This window comes from Mesocricetus auratus, unplaced genomic scaffold, assembly GCF_017639785.1.
Source record: "Mesocricetus auratus isolate SY011 unplaced genomic scaffold, BCM_Maur_2.0 Super-Scaffold_100009, whole genome shotgun sequence".
NCBI classification, from domain to species: Eukaryota; Metazoa; Chordata; class Mammalia; order Rodentia; family Cricetidae; genus Mesocricetus; species Mesocricetus auratus.
The window spans coordinates 2,452,580-2,472,429 of record NW_024429193.1 but is presented as its reverse complement, the minus strand read 5'-3'; the positions used below and the strand labels follow the sequence as shown (position 1 = coordinate 2,472,429).

Below are 19,850 nucleotides of genomic sequence, written 5' to 3'. Positions count from 1 at the left end.
CACTCAGTCCTTACTGTGTAGCTAAGTGTGACCCTGCTAGGCACTCAGGAATCAACATGCTGTGGTGCCTGTGCTCATCTGCTCTCTGCAGATGGGCAGAATGAGAATAAGCCTACTCTCTTTTGAAAGGGGTTTGATCCTAGAGTAGTACAATGTGGATGTATTAAAGAAGTCTATGAATGCCTGGATAAAAGAATATCAAATATTTATTTGGGGAACACTCACACAGTGGAGGTAAAGAGCCACCATGGTCTTTTGCACCTGGAGGTGCTGGATGCTGTGATCGCATCGGCTACCACCACTCAGAGAGAGAGAGAGAGAGAGAGAGAGAGAGAGAGAGAGAGAGCCCCTCCTCTTCCTTACAGGGAATCACATCCACACACAAGCCATGCCCTAAGATTGGTACTCCAAAACTATTGGCGAAACAAATTCCCACTACAGTATAATATGAAAAAAAGTAAGTTTAAATGTGATGGGTCATAAGGATGTCTTAGGGGGGTCACTGAGTTGTCTGGCGTTTTCCAGCAGTCAGGTATCTCTACCTGATGTGTATTTAGGTGGTTTCAGTATCCCTTTCCAAAACCGGTCCCGTGCGTCTCCGCCATCACTGTGCTTCCGTCTGGAGGAATTTTCATTAAGAGGGGCATAGCTCACATGCCTTCCTCTCACAAAGCTTGATGTAATTATATTTTAATCTATTTCTGTGTTTGTTTCCTCCCATAGTCTGTATCCTGCCAGAAAACAGCAACTTGGTGTTATTAAATTTGAAATCACTAACATCCCCAGTGCATACCAAGGGATAAATGAAAATTCTCAACCCGAGTGAATGTGTTAACAATTCTGAAGGAGAGAGTCCTTTCCAGGTTACACGTCTCATGACTGATGTATCTCCTGTACCATACTTCACTCGTCAGACAGAAGCACAAGGAGCAACTCCAATATGATAAGTGCTCAACCGAGTCACTAATGCACACGCTTGTGTCCACAGGACTACAGATATAGGCATATGCATGTAACTGAATTATAGTCCAGTCAAAATACTAAAGTCAATTCACCAAACTTCAGTATTTTCTGGACAGATCCCTGACTGTACTGAGTCACATCTTACAGTGATTGCATCAGAGTGGTTTATGACCAATGAAAACACTCCTAGGGGAGCTCTGAGATGCAAGACAACCTATGTCAAGCTGTCCCACACAAGGAAATCAAGGAGTTGAACACACACAAAAAAATCCCCATTTAAGGCAAAAGAAACCACTAGTCCCAGAAGCTTTCAGTGGTGTGACTCATCTCTAAATGTGAGTCCCAGAAGCTGGCCCCAGCATAAAACAATTTCTGTCAGGAGACTGACTTTTCCCCCAATGAATAATTTAAAGCTCAACTTTTTTTTCATATGAACTGTCTTATATCTTGGCAGAGGCCTGGTATTTCAATAATTTATATAATTTTGAATATAATACAGTTAATGCCAGAAAAGCAATTTCTTTGATATTGAATTATAAGAGAATGCACTTAGGCCACTACGGCTAATGACCTAGGGGCCAGTAGTATGGAAAATTACCTTTTAACCCAATTTCATAGAGAATCTGAGCATAGAGCCATCACCGTTGCTATCTGCTGGCACATAGTTGCTTGATAACACTTGGTTGTAACACAAGAAAAAAAATACAACTCATTATCTTTGTGAAAGGAGATAAGAAAGGTCATTAAAAACAGTATAGGAATACCTATTTTTAAAAGCAGAAAATTAACTGAAATCATGGTTTTGTGACTCATGTTTCTGGATAAACTCCATCCTCATAACACTTCCTAAGGCAACACCCGAGTCACTCCTGGGATCTATCTATCATTTATTTATCTATCTATCTATCTATCTATCTATCTATCTATCTGTCTATCTATCTCATACTCCCTGCAGTGAGGTCATGCCAAGTGATATGATGTGTAAGTGGGTCATTGGGTCTTCCAGAGTAGAAGTTGCTAAACAACTCCAGGAACTTAAGAGAGATGGGAAGAGCATGACTTCCCAGCTACATCTAGACCATGCAGGGCAGACAGCATAGGGTGAGACTTTGCGCACATAGGTCTGCAGGTACTGTTTATTCTCAGACACTGGGGAGATCCTCAGCTGTGGAATGTTCCAGGGTGTGAAGGCTGAGCCTCTTCTGTTAGAGCAAGGTTCCCCCTAGGACACTTGACGTTGCAGTTTGGGTGGATGACAGGCTAATCCCACAGATAGTGTGATGGGGTACGTACGGTATGGAGTTGGACGTCTGAAGAACACTGAGGGTTCCAGTTTGCTTTCTACTGCTGGGATGTGTCAAAAGCAATTTAGGAGGAAAGGATTTCTCTGGCTTGCCCTTCCGTGTCACAACTGGTCCCCAAGGGTAGCTAGAGTAGAAACTTAAGCAGGAGCTTAAAGGAAGCAAAATTTGAGGAGGACACCATTTTCCTGGCACTCCCTCTCCAGCTTATTAACAGGCTCATGCTTAGCCAGATTTCTTATGTAGTCTAGGACTAGCTGCCTAAGGATGGTGGCACCCAAAGTGGACTGGGCCCTCCTATGTAATGCCCACATGTCTGTAGGCCAATCTGATGGAGAAAATTCTTGGCAGAGGTTCCCTCTCCCCAGGTAGTGAAGGCTGTGTCAGGTTGACAATAAAAAGTAACCAGGAGGACCTAGTTAGATCTCCATCTTCAGAGGGACCTCCTCAGTGGTGTCTCCTTTGTGAAGCCGCATTCCTCCCCTGTGAGCTATAGCTTAGTCTGAAGATGAACTCTGCATCACGTCCAACTTCTGCGAACCTGCTCCGTTATCAATATTTCTACTCTTAATATGAGTGATCAGTTTTGACCAAGCTACATTGAGCGTCTATTTCTGGAGTCTCCTCTCCATTGTCTATATTTGTGGACAGCATAAGCCATGAGGCCAAGCAGCATAAACCTCCCAACTTTTGTTGTTCTGAAATCCACACTGAAACGTCATGAGTACAAACAGCAAGGGCAGTTTGTCTTGCCAGCAGAGCTGCATTCTGGACCATTTGGATCCGCCGTCTACAGTGTCACCGGGAATGTGCTGGCCAATTAGGACCCCCATACGCCGTAGAGTGTCTCAGAATCCCACCATGTAGCTTTCACACAAGGCATCTCCATGTGCTGTCTCTAACAGGGTGGTTCCAGGGTGGCCAGACTAACTTACACAGTATCCCAAGTCTCGAGGAGTGTTCTTGGAGAACAGGGCAGGAGCCAGCCATCATTACTTTATGACCCATTTTGGAAGTCATTCAGCTTCCAACTCTCACACTGGAATCACCAAGAATGAACCAAATTCAAAGCAGGCAGCGTGGGCAGGAATGGAGCCCATCATAAGGGGAGGGCACTAGGAATCCGTGGCCTGTGAGTGGGTAGGAGTGGGACCTTGGGTGCTGAGAATTTTATTCAGGGGCACATGCCTCACGAGCTACCAGCCCTTCACCCTTGCTGCAGGAATGCTCTGTCAGGTACTTTGCCAACAACAACGACAACAGCAAAAGAGGGCAGGCAGCCAAGGCAAACATTTTCGATTCCCACCCAACCCCACTCCAACACCCTTTCAAAACTACACAGCCTGAGGAGACATTATTTAGTTTTTACCCAACGCTTCATCTCCAGTGAGCTTTTTGGACCGTGTGGAAATACTGAGGATCTATGTAAAGTTGTGTGCCTAAGAGTACCTAAGTAAAATACATTAAGCTGCTAATAATGATTACCCCTAATGGTGGCATGATATTCAATCACATGACAGTGCAACAGTGCTGTGTGTTAACGACCAAAGTGCATTTCAGATGCCACAATCTATGATATTTTCCTTCCTCTTCTTTACATGTTTTTTCACCCATTAATTTCAGCAAATGGGTATCATCTTCATAATTAGGATAATAAATATTATTTACAAAGAACAAAGAAACGAGTGTGCTTCAAAGAAGACATTATTTTTCTAATGGTGCTGAAATGGCACATTTACTTTGCAAGCACAAGAACACCACAGCAGCTTTTAGACATAATATCAGATAAAAAAATATAAATATAAAAAATAAAACAGCTACAGAGCCATGGGCCTGATGAGGCGTGCTCACACTGAACCCAGTGAAGTGGAGTGGACATTCTTGGTGAAATCAAGGCAGGTGGTACATAAGTACTCCACAGCATCGAGGTTCCAAGCTTGCCTTCGGACCCTTGGGTTCTAAAAAGCCTAGAGTGAGTTCTCTGCTGTGGGAAATGTTTGCAAAGCAGGCATCTGGGTTCTAGTTTGACACAGGTTTGCTGTTTTCTCTGGTTTAGGAAAATGATTCACTGCATGCACCATGGAGGAAGCGAGAAAGAGGAAACTCCCTCCCGTGGCTCTGCTCCAAGGCGGTCAGCGGGTTGATGGGAAGAATAACCATACTAAAAACAGGCACCTTCATCGCTTGGTCTAAATTCCTGGAAAGGGACACATCATAGCTACCCAGTCAGGTTTTCTAAAGTTCTTAAAATACTTTGCCAAATGGTTTCCAGGAAAACGCTCGTTATCAATTCTTAATAAAATGTTACCGTCTCAGCAGGTTTAGCAGGTTAATAGACATGGGGTTGGTTCTTGGGCAGGCTCAGTGGTAGCCCACACCTACAGGCTACCCTGAGCTTGTGACACTGGCTCTGCCACGTGTGTTCTGGCCTCCCTACTGCTGCTACTGTCATTCCAGTCCCGCATTTATGACTGAGCATACAAGACACTAAAGCTGATGCCGGCCAAGAATCACCAGGGGTCAGAACTCCAGCGTGCAAATATCCCCATAGGAGCCAGCAGCTATTGACCCTAAAGCCCAAATGAAACAAAAATAACAATCCTATCCCCACCCATATGTGGAAACTCTAATGCAACAACGTTGCATTTTTCTTCCTCGGTGTTTTAAAGCCAGTAAGAAATCTGCCCCCCAACAAAACTATGAAGATTGCTAGTTAACTGCTTCACATCTTCTCCAGGGCTAAAGGACTGTTTAAATTCTTTGATCCACGTTTAATTTTCATGTGTACTCAGCCTTCTTCTTAAGCCTGTTTGTTTCCATTTATCGCTGGAAAAAAAACATGACATAACATTTTTGGTGAGGAAATATGTCCTAGGATGTAAAGATTCCTTGTCTTTGCCCACAGCTCCCTGCTACATGGGGGCCCATCCTTCTTCTACCCTCACCCACACTTTCTGCTATGCTTCCAGGCTTCCTGGGAGGAAATACCTTAATGGGAAAAACTTCCCAGTGTCCTCAGTGTGGCAGCCCTTCCTCATGCACCCTGCTGATCTTTTAGCATTTAAAAAGAAATTGCAAGCACCTAAGCGCCCTCCCCTCCAGATAGTGGACACAAGGAACAGAGGCAGGGGTCAGAGAGAAGCTAGTGCTGGGAGCAGAGGACAAAATTAAGGAGGAGTCACCCGATTGTATCAAACACTCATTACCTGGACCACACACCCACTGTTGTGGGATCTATCTGTTTGCCCCTGCTCCCAACCAGGATTAGGAAAGGCTGATTAGATAGTTCGTCTTTGTTACCTGGATGCAAGAAAATGCAGTTTTATTCATCACATCCTACTCACATTTCTTCTGTTTCAAAAATGTGGTCAAATACTGGCGTCCTTACCTATGGATACCTTCAGAGAACAAAAATATTTGTAGTTTTATCATCCCAAACCATTGTGCTCTTTATGGGTGTTGTGCCTCCATCTTCTAATTGCTAATGTTAGGACTTCCTAACTCTACAGAGATGGACCTTTTGAGACTACCTCTTTTATGCAGCAGGTACTTGGGAAATATCCACCAAGTGAGTGTGCGGGTAGTCATCTGGGTGCTAATGGGTGATTGCTATTTTGTCCTGTTTAGTAGCTGGTACCCCGAGAACACGACAGATTGAGGCATAATTGGGCACAGCTTTTAAATGAGGAAAAAATACTAAAGTTTGCAACACGACTCAAAGTTGGAGCAGGAGGAGTAAGATGTATTTCTCTCAAACGTGTTCTTTACCCCCTAAGTTGTTCTGGCATATTCCATCAGTAGGCAATTCATGGATCTGGCAAGCTTACACTTATAATTTGTGCTCCGGTATTTTTCTCCCTCCACTTTTCACTATCTTTGAGTGATGGGATGAGGAAAGGAGGCACACACATCTCTGAAATGCCATAAACTATAAAATCAGCTACAGTCTGTCAGCTGGGAGAGCAGTTTGCTGCTTAGATGTGGGCCACGGAACCATCAGGCACCCACCACGCACATTTAGAAAAAAAAAAGTCATGAAGCAATTTCTCCTCTCAGTTTGAGAACAACACCTTTCCAGGAGGTTGACTGTGAATCGGAGATGGGCTTATACCTTCTGGGGACTGGCCAAGATCGAAAGGGAAGTGCCAGCCCTGTGGAAGGAGGGATGTTCTTTTGATACTGCCAGCCATTGCCAGATAGGAGAGTGAAAAGAAAAATCCAATTCTCCTACGATATATGGTTCTGTCTAGCTTGTTGACTCGAGTGGTTTGGAAAAGATTCAGAAATGCAGTTTCTGAACCAGTGGCCTTGACGCTGTGTAGGGAATAAGCAATGAAGGTGGTAGGGTTTTTCTTTCGGAGGAGTGTGCATGTGCTGTACACTTGTGTGTGCATATCGGGGCACAGGTCATTTTCAGGGTCTTCCTCTGTCACTCACTAACGTTTCCGTGCATTTGGCTGTTTGGTTTTTTTATGACAGGTCTCTGACTTGGACCTGGGCCTCGCTGATTCTGTAGACTGGCTGGACAGAAAGCCCCTGGGAATCCTTTGATCTCTGTCCGAGATCTGAGAATAGACACACACGCCACCATGCCGGGAATCCAAACTCTACTCTTCATGCTCACACAGCTCAAACTTTACCCATGCAGCCGTCTCCCCAGCCCAAATCCATTATTTTTTTTAGTCTACCTTTGCACAGCTTCAAAAGCAAAATGAAACAAACAAGCAAAAATCGCTGTAGCTAGCACATATACTGCTACCTAAAATACAACAGCCCATTCAGCTAAAGTAAATGTGTATGATTATTGTCCAGCTACATCTCAGAGTTTGACTGACCAAAGTCTGACAGGCATGGAGCAGGAGAATCCATCTGGATAAATGAGTTGAAAGGGGACTCCCATGCTTAGATCATCCACAGGACGGGAAGATAATGGCATCCTCACCATGTTCTCAAAATCACCATGAGTGCCTCTCATGGTGGCTAGAGGCTTCATGGGGGAATGCTTGCAGGAAAGTTGAAGAAATACTAGCATACTATGCATGCAAACAGTATAGATATTCATCTCATAGACACCAGGGCTTTTCCAGTTTCAGATGAATCGAGAGAATTCTATCAAGGTCTCAGCTTCTGCTCTACAGAAAGAAGGTAATAAATAAATGTAAATAAATAAATAACAAAGATGAATGCCAGTGGTACCAACAGGGAGCAAAGAGTCACTTGTAACTGGCAGAAATCTATCTCTTACTGTCCTGGAGGCTCAAAAGGCCAAAGACGCTGACACAACCTGGTGCAAATGTCCCCTTCCTCATATGTGACATCTTCCTAGAGGGCATGCTCACAGGGCTCTCTTCTGTCGGGGGGGGGGGGGTTCCCTCGTCACACCCATGACCACATGATTCCCAAAAGTGCCTCTTCCCGCCATCAGCTTTGGAGTTACGACTTCACTGTGCGGATCTGAGGAAGGCGAAACCATGTTAGACAGAAGCACACACTCAGCAGAGTCTATCCTGCCAGGGACTCGGGAATTCATGTCACTCCTCACATGACAAGTTTTTCAGGGGGAGAAGACATAAAGCTGTAGAGAATGAAATGGATTATGGCGTAAAGAGGCAGAGTCACTTGTACTTTTGTTTCTCGTGTGTCTTCTGGCGAGCGAGTTAGGAGGAGAGAGCTAGTGTTTTTTGGCAGTCCCAACAGGGGCATTGGGGCCCTGACAATAAAGACTTTGGAAAAGAGCCTGTGTGGTTATTTGTGAAACATGGCTCTGATCTTATAAGGTGATAATAGCAGGAGTGGGTTTGATGCCAGGTGTGGTGATGTATTGTTTATGATTTATTAAAGCTTGCCTGAGGATTCAGAAAGCAAAGTCAGCCACAAGCTATAGAAGCCAGGCACGCACCTTTAATCCCAGCAGCCAGAAGCTGGGAGGTGGTGGTACACACCTCTAATCCTAGGACTCGGGGGTTAAGAGGTAGATGGAGCTCTGTGAGTTCAAAGTCACCCATATGTACACAAGAGTGAATGAGTCTAAAAGAGAATTATAGCTCACACCTTTAGTCCCAACATTAGGAAAGTATAGAAGACAGAAGCAAGGTCTCAGAGAGGTGTTTGTTCTCCATCTACACTGAGGAGAGGCAGCGGTTAGAGACTTAGTGAAATGCTCGTGCGTGGATCGGTTCTTTCAGCCTAAGCTAGAGATGAGAGCTAGTGGCCGGCTGCTTTGCTTCCCTGATCTTCAGCTTGAACCCTATCTGTCTCTGTGTCTTTTATTTATTTGTGTTACAGTCAGGGATGTGGTAGTTGCTGTGGACACCGGACAGTGCCCCTGGATAATCTATAGTTATTAGGGTCCTTTATGGAAGTGATGTGGAGAGCTGTGACCTCACAGCAGGAGACTGACGGAGCGTTGCCTTGACCCTAGTTACTCTGCACTATGAGGCAGACCCCGCAGGTCCCCATGGCATGCCAACAGTCAAAACCTCCATCACATGTGTTCAGTAAGAGTTCTCAGCATCATGCGTGACTCAGCATCACGTGCCATGTGAGACCTGGCCTCGGAGCAAAACGTTTAATTGTTTCTTTCTAGAAAGTGTCTGCAAGGCTTGTGGTGTCATCCACAAACGCTCTGCGGACTCACCCTTGTGGGCCTTCCCCAATTAATAGTCATCTGTTTTGAAATTCATGGAAGGAGTTCATGTTAGATCCACGAAGGTTGATCATCGCAAATGCGACCAGAGAAGTTTGTACATGTATCAACAGACGTGACTTGGTAGTGTGGCACGGTTACCGAATACAGCGCACACTGAGCACGTGACGTGAAAAGCCTGGGTCCAATCTGGAAGCCCCCCACACCCATGTTTGTACAAGCACCCTAGTTAAACTCAACTAGTCACAAAAAGGAGCTCGGGAGCGTGGATGGCGTAAGAGGGACAGTGAGGATGACTACCGTGCCTGGTTTACACTGTCATGAATAAAAGGAGGTTCCTGTATCAAACCCCCAGGAGAAAGAAAATATTTAAAAAACGTACACATTACATGAAAAAAAGATTCATCTATCCGCAGATTCAATATAGCAGGGGTGGGTAATGCCTAAGAGGGCTCTGTGAGAAGCACGTGACCTCCCTGTTTGGATACGCTTGCTGGGAATCTCTTCAGTGCCAAATGCCCTGCTAAGGACATGGACAGATGGCTCAGATGGCAGCAGGTCAGACTGACTCATTTTTTTTTTTCGATGAAGTGGAGCCTACAAGAGGAAGTAAATCACCTTTAGAGAATCTAAATCCAGAGATGCATCCAAACATGACTCATCTCCTGTCTTAGGGCCAATGGCTGGTTGGAGAAGGGGGGGGCATGTGAGCAACTGAGTTTCAGAACAGCAAACAGCATAGGGACAAAGACAGCTTATGCTAATGTAAATGGGTGTGAGTAGTTCACCTTGGGCCTGAGGGGTGAGTAGAGATGCTTACCTCTGCCTGGTGCCCTGAGTTCCATCTGGAGGGAGAAGAGGATTGAATTTCCACTTGCTGCCCTCTGACCTCTACATTGCTCAGTAGTGGGGGCATAACCCCCTCCCACACACACACACCTGGCCTGCCATGCTTCCATGGCTCTTGGTTTGAAGAGTACATTTTGCATGGAATAAACCGTTTCTGTGCCCCAGATCATGAGCACAGGAACAGTGTACACAGCAACACAGACACTTCTTAAAACCTATAGCTGCTTAGATAATGCTCTACAAATCATTAATTAGCTATCTATAGGAAAGTCCCCAGGGAGCATAAACTAAGTACGTAGCATGAGAACACACACTCTGTAAAAATTCTCAGAGGATTAATATTAATGTTTTAAAGCAAATAAGAGGAAAAAGAAATCAAAATTAAATCAAGTTCCAGCAAAAAAGAGCACATATGCAGAATATTAAGTGTTATTTTTTCCTTTAGTTTATCTTTTTCTATGGCACCGGGTAAGCACTTAGAATGCTAAGTTCCCTATGAGCCACACAAATACTCTTAACCACTCCAGGTTCTTCCCCATGTGGCCTCCATCACCGAGACACGCAAGCTGTTAGAGGAACCAGCTCTCACCGCTGAGCCTCAGAGGGCTGTGATATCCCACCATGTTCCAGTCTTGGGTAGAGCCTTAGCTACTTTTCCCTCCTCTGCCTTGGCTGGTGCACCTTGTGATGCTTCTGAACTCCTCTCTGTACCCAGCTTATTATTATCTCACAGAGCTGAACTACGACCTCCATCCATGTGACCCATTTTCCACATTCCCCATAGCTGTCTGGCGTGTGGGTATGACGTTTTCCTCCTTTTACAGGCTGAGCATGAGCCGCATGAACGGTTACGCAACCGACTTATGAAAACCAGCACCGGCGAAGACGTGCAAGGCAGTCTGGGAGGCATCTCTCTCAGTTACTTCCCTATCTGCTCTCTCCTTTAAATGTCTAAGGGGGTGAGGGTCGTCTTTTCAACTTCCTGCATTTTCCCGTGGGTCCAGAATGACTCTTTCCGCGGTGTGTTTGGTAGAAGGTGCAAGCCACGGAAGATGGATGTGCGGTGGCTTTGAATACTCAGTAACAAGGGTCACTTGTTTTCACCTCCACAAGCAACAGCAGGGAAGGGGGTCACCTGCATTTCCACAAGGTACCTGCTGCATCCCGGGAAAGAACTCAGCCGGAGAATTTTTTTTCTTCTTGTTAGTAGGCTCCTTCCAGATATCTCTTCTCTGTAGCATAGACTGAGAGGTGGTTGCCATCTCTGAAACGACAGGTGGGCAGCTTGGGGTTCCTGCCTCCTCTCACTGCTGACATCTAGCTGTGAAATGTTGAGTCAAAGTGCAGGGCTAAGAGACTGGGTTGCTTCCCATTTAGTCAAACACTATTGCTTCATATGAACCCAGTGTGATGCTGAATACATCCAGGGGTGCTGGTGGACGTAGGCTCAGCTGGGGCTGACAAAGGGGGACACTGGGGAGGACAAGAGTGTATGATCTCTGCAGTATGGCACTATGTCTATTAATTATACGTACCCTTGCCCGGCTTTGAGTCAGTTAATACACCTGACATTGTAAAAGAAATTATCCATGGTTGACTAAAACTCTGTGTAAATACTATCTAGCATTTTTCTGTAGTGGACACTGGCATGTATGTAGGCATGTTTAGCAGACTTATACCTAAGTCTAATATCTCTACATAATATATATATATATTATATATTATATATACATACAGTGTGTACATGTGTTTTATATGTCTGTGATTGTTTGTGTATGTACCTGTGTGTGTGTAATCATGTGTGTGTGTATGTGTGTGTATGTGTGTGTGTGTATGTGTGTGTAAAGGTCAGCAGTTCGTGTCCTTTGCTCTCCTACTTTCCTCTCCATCTTGGGTCTCTCACAGTAACTGCAGCACATGATTCAACTGTACTGACCATCAAACCTCAGGGAGTCCCATTTTGGTGGTATTAGAGACATGCACCACCATGCTTGATGTTTTGCTCGGGTGCTGGAGATGCAAACTCGGGTCCTCCTGTTTCTACAGCAAGCTCTTCAGAGCTGAGCCATAACTAGACCCCCAAATGATGTATTTTTTGCGGTGTTATAACTTGATTTTAGTAACTCTTCTGTTCCCAAAGTCTCTATATCTTTCTTACAGAATGTTAAGTGCTCTATTTCTGTTCGTTTCAATTAAAACGAAAAGAAAATTCTTCTTAGAACTGTTACTGTTGTAGTTGTTTGCCTGAGAAGAGCTAAGTAAAGAACCTGATGAAAATGCATTTAAAATGTGGCATTTGTACACACTCACTCGGTCTGTGCTCAACAACCATGTTCGTCCTTGGTCATGTGAACCAATGCCTTACGGTGCCAAATATATCAGCTCGATCTCGAGCTTTGGTTCTATGAAAAATATTCAAAGATAATGTAAAAAATATGGGTAGCTTATTCTAAAATCGTGATGTCTAGCTACTGGACTTTAAAATAGCTGTTGAAAAACACAGACCAGAATGTAATAATTCAAACGACCCCTTCGGAAAGGTCTCTTCTTGTCCATCAAGGTGACCACTTCTCTTACTTAGGTTTCATTGGCATCATCAAAGCATTGCAATTATTTGATGCCAAGCATAAGCTAAGCTTCCTCTCGCCAGCTGTGTACATTATTAAAGCGATGACATCATTGTCGAAGTGAAAACAGCATTGCCTGAGTTGTGACGGCATTGCCGGGGTAATGACGTCATTGCCAAAGCGATGACATCGCTGCTAGGATGACGATGCTTGAGAACACTTCTGAAGCTAAACCTCAGTGTCACACATGCCCTTCACACCCCTCAGTTAGAACGGGTATGCCCGTGCCAGGCTCCTTCTCACCTCAGAGCCTGCGCTGGCTCACGTGTTCCCACTGTGGCCATAGAGTATCCATCCAACGTTAGTCGCGGCATCTCAGTGGAGACTCTGAGGCTAAGACGATTCAAAGTGCTTGTTCTGCAAGACTGGATGCCAGCGCACACCACAGACCCACGCTGTGGGGGATTACATCAGACCAACTGCCTTGTTAGAATAGGGTATAAGAGCATGACAAGCATTCAAGTGTAGTGATCGACTCCAGGGACCTCTTATTGTTATTACCAACATGAGGTCTTGCTAAATTACCTCTTTTCCCTAGAACACTGACTCCAAGAATGTCCAGCCCCATTATCTCCAGTATGAAGCAAAGGCTTTTACGCCGAAGGATCGCGTGCCTCGGTGACCCTAAAACAGCCCTCCATTTCATCCCACACGGCTTCATGCAGCCCAGAAGTCGGGAAGCAGGAGCAGTGGGTCTGCCGTTAACCATTTCAGAACAGAGACCTCATCACAGTCATCAGCCTAAGCAGAATGGGGAGATGAGACTGTGTTCTAAATTACGCAGCACAGATCATTCACAATACAAATATAGTTGATACTGAAACTATATTACTAAATATTGCATTCATATTGAAACACTTTAATACCAAATCATTAGAGAAAATAAATCTAACCGGTGGACCACAAGTTTATCAGAGGTCTGACTTTCGGCAGAGCTAGGTCTCCAGGAGGCAAGGGCAGAGGATGGAAGACTGGCCCTGATGTTGTGGAGTTACTCAAGGGTATTTCAGCAGCATCTTACAGATAGTGAGTCTCACGACTGTGCGTTTGCCTTTTCAGTGCCCCCGAAAATATACGACATCTCGAACGACATGACCATCAACGAAGGCACCAATGTCACCCTCACTTGTTTGGCAACCGGGAAGCCAGAGCCTGCCATTTCCTGGAGGCACATCTCCCCATCAGGTGAGTGTTGAGCTGCGGCATCACAGGCTCAGAGAGTGAGTGAACCCCTTTCGTTTCCCTCCTCTTTCAAGACATTATGTCTACCGGACAGCAAGGGTCGAGGAAACTGAAGGCGTGAGCCACCCAAGCCGTCAGTTAATAAGCCCTCTTGATTCCCAGGGGAGGTTATTTTCATTTTAATATTCTGGGTCATCACCAATCAGTAGGCAAGGCTCAAATGGAATTATTGCTACAGGAAAAAAGTGTTCATTTAAAGTGTGTGCGGCACTTATTCAGCAGCATCCTCATGTTGACAGCCGGTGCGCGCTGCTGAGGTAATCAGGGGAGGATGGAATTAGGCAGGTCGTGAGTTGCTGGGTCTGATTTTAAGCCGCTGTGCGGAATCAAAGATGTGGGGGGTTAGAATTAAATTTACTCGATGAAGGGATCTGAAATTCCTAACATGGCAGTGATTTATACTCAAGAGATCACGTAACTGGTTGACAGGAGGTCTGTGGCGTGTTCCTGGGTACTCATGGCTTCTGCTACATTGTGCACATCTTCCAGAACACTTGAAGTCAATTTTAGCGCATTGGTGACAACCGTCATGCCGGCAGGCCAGTGTCTGCACTCTCAATGTCAAACAAAGCTTGCGTGCTGTTTGCAAGACTGTAGTAAACAGAAGCCCCAATCATGCAAGCCCTTGGCCTGGCTCTAGTCTTACTGAGAGTCAGAAAGACAGTGTTGGAGCAAGGCACTAAAATCCCACCTTTGAACTCAGTGAGCACACAGGCGTATCCACCTACGCACACACGCCTGCCATGCAGCCTCACCTCCAAACAGTGCATCAAAATAAAGGAATAAAAGACTTCACCCGGTAACTCAAAGCATTTCTTGAAGAGTAAAGGTATTATTTCATTGTCTAGGATTGCACCACTTTTCCAGATTTATATGGTTTTATTTCAGTTGTTTTTCTTTTATTTTTGGAAGAGAAAAAAAACACCTCCAACAAAGCTGGAGCCAACAATGAAACTTGCTGTTAATAAAATCAGAAAGGAACATTTTATGTAGGCGTAGGAAAGAGCGCACTTGGAACATCTACTTCATCTCCTGACGCTTTATATCATATCGCTCATCCTTAAGTGTCTTCCAGTTGGCTCATTTTACGCACCGAGTCTAATGAGACTCACCCACACCATGTGCACAGTATTGCTGTTAATGGGAACGAAAAATCAATACACCAGCATTACACACTTAGCCGGCGTGCATTACATTCCTGTAACAGTTCTGCAGCTTGAGTGTATTGTTGACTGACAACACCTCAATTGGCAAAACCCACAAAACTGACATGTGGACGTCAAACTCATGGCAGACTCTCAGCAGACCAGAGGTGACACGAACTGAGACCAGGCATCGAACGCACGGGTTTCTAAGCTGAAACACTTATTCCTGGATCCATCCGGTCTTTGACTGGCTCTCTGCTATCCTCAGGTGTTTCCTACTCTCCGAAGTTGTGTAACGATGATCTCTAGTTACTTTTTAGATTGACAGTGTCATGTGTATTTTTAAGGTATGGGACAGCTTGAAGCATATACACTTTCTAGCAGTTAGAACTGGCTAGCTAGTAAGTACACTGCCACTGTTTTCATCATGAGCCCCTCACCATCCATCCTGCTTGCATTTTCTAAGAGCAAGATGTAGATGGCACCAGGGATGGAGAGATGGCTCGTTGGTTAAGGGAACTAACTCCTCTTCCAGTGGACCTGGGTTCAGATCCTAACACCCACGTGGCAGCTAAGGGCTGTCTGCAACTCCAGGATCTGACACTCTCCCGTGGGCTTACCTGCAGGCAAAACACCAATGCACATACAATAAAAAGTAAATAAATAGGAAGGAAGGAAGTTCTTAAAAAGACGTGAGAGCATTAGCATGCTACACTGTGTGCAGTAGATGTCTTGTGTTTATCCCTCCCACCTCCCAGTAACCAGCATTCTTTCTCCAGCTTAGCACCCCAGGTGAGACAGGACTTGAGTGAAATAATAGACGTAAATGCACCAGGAGAATTATAAGGTGATATTCAAATGTACAAATGATTCCTAATCGTCTCTCCGGGGATCGAATCTGATGTCACTGTGAGTTTTTGCAAGAACGAAAGCACACAATTCCTCTACATGTAATTTTAGATTAATATTTTGGACTTAACACTCCCATTTCACTGTGCATGCTTACCGGGCACATTTGCCTTTTCATATATCCTTGGATGTATTTTGGTTTAATTAAATAACAAGAATGCCAGTTACTGAAGTTATTAGAATAAAGATTATAGATAGCATCACAAACTGAAGGAAGACAGATTGGGTTTATAAATTAAATGGCACAGATTCATTTTTCTGATCCTGGCACACCAAGAAAATGAGTAAAATTAGCATAAACATTAATAATTATCTACGAATAGCTGGACTCTGAAGATATTTTCATAAATTTCAAATTATAATGTGTTAAGGGTCTACATTCAAACGCTGCCTCGTGAAGCATGCCTGATAATTCTATTAGCTCATATATTTGTACTTGAGAGAAAAATTGTGAATTTCACTAGTCCACTTATTTTTTCTTTTAACCTGAGAAACGTCAATGTCCTGCATTACCTGCTGTTCCCCTTTGCTATGTAAAGAATATGTACCTGAAAATACCTGTCCACGCATAAACAGGGTTAGTGCTTCCAGTAGAAGCCATGACTGGGTTCTATAAACAGACAATGCACTCTTTTTTGTTGTTGTTGTTTTGTTTTGTTTTGTTTACCAGTTTATTTTGTAAGTCTTAGTTTCTTCCGTGAATGGTCCTGTCGAGTGGTTCCTAGCAGGTCTCAGAATGGTGGTGGCTTACCCTGGGTCTTCCCTCATCTACAGACATGCAAAGCCCTGATGTGTCCATGCCCCAAGCAGCCCTGGAGGCAGCAGGAGTGGGCACACTGATGTTCTCACGTTACGTCCATCTGCTGTGGGCTTTACCGAGATTTTGGATCAATGGATTCCTTAATTCGTTTGTGTCCATGGTTTATTTCTCTGCAAACTGCTTAGCCTCTGCCCTAGTTTGCTTTCTCTTGCTGCGATAAAACACTACAGGATGAAAGCAACTTGGATAGGAAAGTGTTTGCTTGTCTCACACTTCCGTCTCTGAGGGAAGCCAGCGCAAGGACTCAAGTCAGGAACCTGGAGAGGCAGGAACTGATGATACAAAGGCCGTGAAGGATCGCTGCTTACTGGTCTGCTCTCTGTCTCAGCCTACTTTCTTATACACGCCAGGAATGCATCAGTCATCATTAGAGACAATGCCCCATAGACGTGGCCACAGACAAGTCTGAGGAGGCATTTTCTGGAGTGATAGTTCCTTTTCCTAGAGGAGTCTGTCTGTGTTGAGTTGACAAAAGGCTAGCTTAAACCTATGAGGGAGTTACACCCCGGTCAACCCATCCTAGGAAGAACACACAATACATCCAGGTACACTTAGTGCACCCAGCATCATAGCTCAGGAGTGTGGGAGCCCTGAACCTGCCCGGCACATTCTCTTGATAACACACACTATGTCCCCAGAGTCAAGTTAATTTGCCTCAGCTTGTATCATTTTGGAATGGTATGCTCAAAACTCTCAGACTGGACTATGGTTAAGTCAGGGAGTGTGTATTTTTTTCATAAGATGATTTGAATGATTTGAGACTGTTTCTTGGTTTCCTTTATATCTAGATATTTTACTTTGTGTTTCTAAAGAATTTACAAAGTCTCAAGGGTCTTTACTTCAAGCCTCGTGTAGTGGGATGGGCCCTTAGCTGAAGCAGGAAGATGGCCTTGAGATCAAACCTGGCCTGCTCTTCAAGGTTCCTCAGTGCCAGAAAATTTAACGCTGCGTCTTGCATTGATCAATGAACCTGTGGTGCATTTTTGCCACCTGACACAGCAACTGTGTTCGCAAGCAGACGTCCTCCTCAAAGACGGAAGGAATCAGGGCCATGTACTGTTTTTAGCCCCAGTGCAATGTTAGTACTCTCCACTTTGGAGGTGGACTCTTCAGGCATTCTTTGAATCCTGTTTGAGACAGATTAAACATTTTTTTAATGGCATGCTCCTACTTCAGAGATGGATCCTGTTGCTGCCTGGCTGTGGGATAGCTGTGGCCATCAGGTCCTTCCTCAGGGGCCCCACTTAGAGGCCCATGACATCCATCGCTCCCTCATTGACAGCTTTAATTTCAGTTTACCAATCAGGACACGAGTTGGTTTCTAACCTATGGGGTGTTTTTTCCCTTCCCCCATTCCATGCTTCTAATAAACAGCAGGGGAAAGTTCACAACGTGACAGGCAACCGTCCTCTGTTGTCAGTCTTCCCTCTCTTGTGACAAAACTCTGAGCCCTTCATCATTCTTGCTTTCCTCTCCTGGAGGGAACTTAAGCCTTCTTCACAGCTCAGGAACCTTCCTCCAGGTCCCAGCTGGTCCCTAAAAGTGGGTTGCCAACAAGGAATGCTTGGTACCCAATTTCTTATTGATTCATTGAAGTGGTTGTGTCAGTTGGTTAGCAACTTTTGAAAAATGTTCATGTTTGTTCATGATTCACTGTTGTTTAATCATTTAGATGTTCTTAACTTAGCCAGCAAGGGGTGTGTCTGCGTATCTGTGACCTTATACCGTATGCCTGCCATATGTCTGAGTGACCTGGCCTTGCAAAGTGCTGGGCTCTTGTGTGTATCCTGCCCGGACTCTGTAATAAACTGCTTACTTAGCTCCAACTGACAGGGTACATGTGGGGCACCGTTGATCTGCCATGGTAATCGGTGAATCAGCTGTCCGGATGATGTCCTCTGAAGTTGTAGTACAACACAAGAGTGTAAATGATTTTAGGTCAAGGGTTGACAGGGCACTGGGGAGGAGGGATTAAGTGGGGATGGGATTCAAGGAGATGGGGAGAGGAAGAGGTGGGAGGAGGGGGACCAGAACCACGAATTTACTTTTTCTTTCCGTAAAGAAATAACAAATCCAAACAGCTCTGAGATACCATCTCACTCCTGTCAGAATGGCTAAAATCAAAAACACCAATGGCAGTTTATGCTGGAGAGGATGGGGAGAAAGGGGAACACTCCTCCACTGCTGGTGGGAGTGCTGACTTGTACAGCCACTTTGGAAATCAGTATGGAGATTCCTCAGGAAAATGGGAATCAGTCTACCACAAGACCTAGCAATTGCACTCTTAGGCATATATCCAAGAGATGCCCATTAATACAATAAGGATGTCTGTGCCACTATGTTCATAGCAGCATTATTTGTAATAGCCAGAACTTGGAAGCAACCTAGATGCCCCTCAACTGAAAAGTGGATAGAGAAAATGTGGTACATTTACACAATGGAGTGCTATTCTGCAGAAAAAAACAATGGGATCCTGAAACTTGCAAGCAAATGGATGGCACTAGAAGAAACCATCCTTAGTGAGGTAACCTAGTCACAGAAAGACAAACATGGTATGTACTCTCTCATATATGTATGTTAGACATAGATCTGGGGATTGCCAACCAACACAATCCCACGGCCAGAGAGTCTGGGAAACAGAACCTTCATCCAATGGTTGATGGAAGCAGATGCAGACTCCCACAGCTAAACACTGAACTGAACTCAAGGAACCCAGTAACAGAGAGGGAGGACTGATGAGCAAAGGGGTTAAGACTGGGCTGGTTTAACCCCCAGAAACAGATGACCTGAACAAGGGGGAGATCTTGAATCCCATACTGATGGCTCGGAATCCAGCATGGGACTGATCAAGACCCCCTGAATGTGGGTGTCAGTGAGGAGGCCTAGGCAATCTATGGGGCCTTGGGTAGTATTTATCCCTGGCGTACAAATGGACTTTGGGTGCCCATCCCACAATGAGAGATGCTGTCTCAGCCTGGACTCTTAGGGGAGGGCCTAGGCCTTGCCCTGGATGAAATGACAGACTATGGACACCCCACATGGAGGGCCTCAACATCCCTGGGGAAATGAGGGAGTATGGGGGGGTATTTGGTGGAAGAGCATGGGATGTGGGGAGGGAAAGAGAGAGGAAGCTGGGATTGACATGTGAAGCAACATTGTTTCTAATTTAAATTTAAAAATAAAAATTAAAAAAAAATTTAAAAGTAACATAAACTAACTAAAGAGAAGGAAAGAGCAGGAAGAAGAGAAGAGAGAGACGTGAAAGAGGAAAAGAAAGGAAGGAGGGAGGGAAGGAAGAAAGTTATAGAAGGAGTCAAGAAATAAAAAAGGAAGTAAAACAAAGAAAAA

At 44.8% G+C, this 19,850-nt stretch overlaps 1 protein-coding gene across 3 annotated transcripts in view; it reads left to right on the top strand.

Moving 5' to 3' along the window:
* The window catches only part of Negr1 (neuronal growth regulator 1), a 727,936-nt gene that overhangs the window by 419,575 nt on the left and 288,511 nt on the right, over positions 1-19,850 (top strand). For all 3 annotated transcript variants that reach the window (XM_040751546.1, XM_040751547.1, XM_040751545.1), the window contains exon 3: positions 13,446-13,571. In XM_040751546.1, coding sequence (XP_040607480.1) covers positions 13,446-13,571 — 126 coding nt within the window. The remainder of the gene's footprint in view (positions 1-13,445; positions 13,572-19,850) is intronic.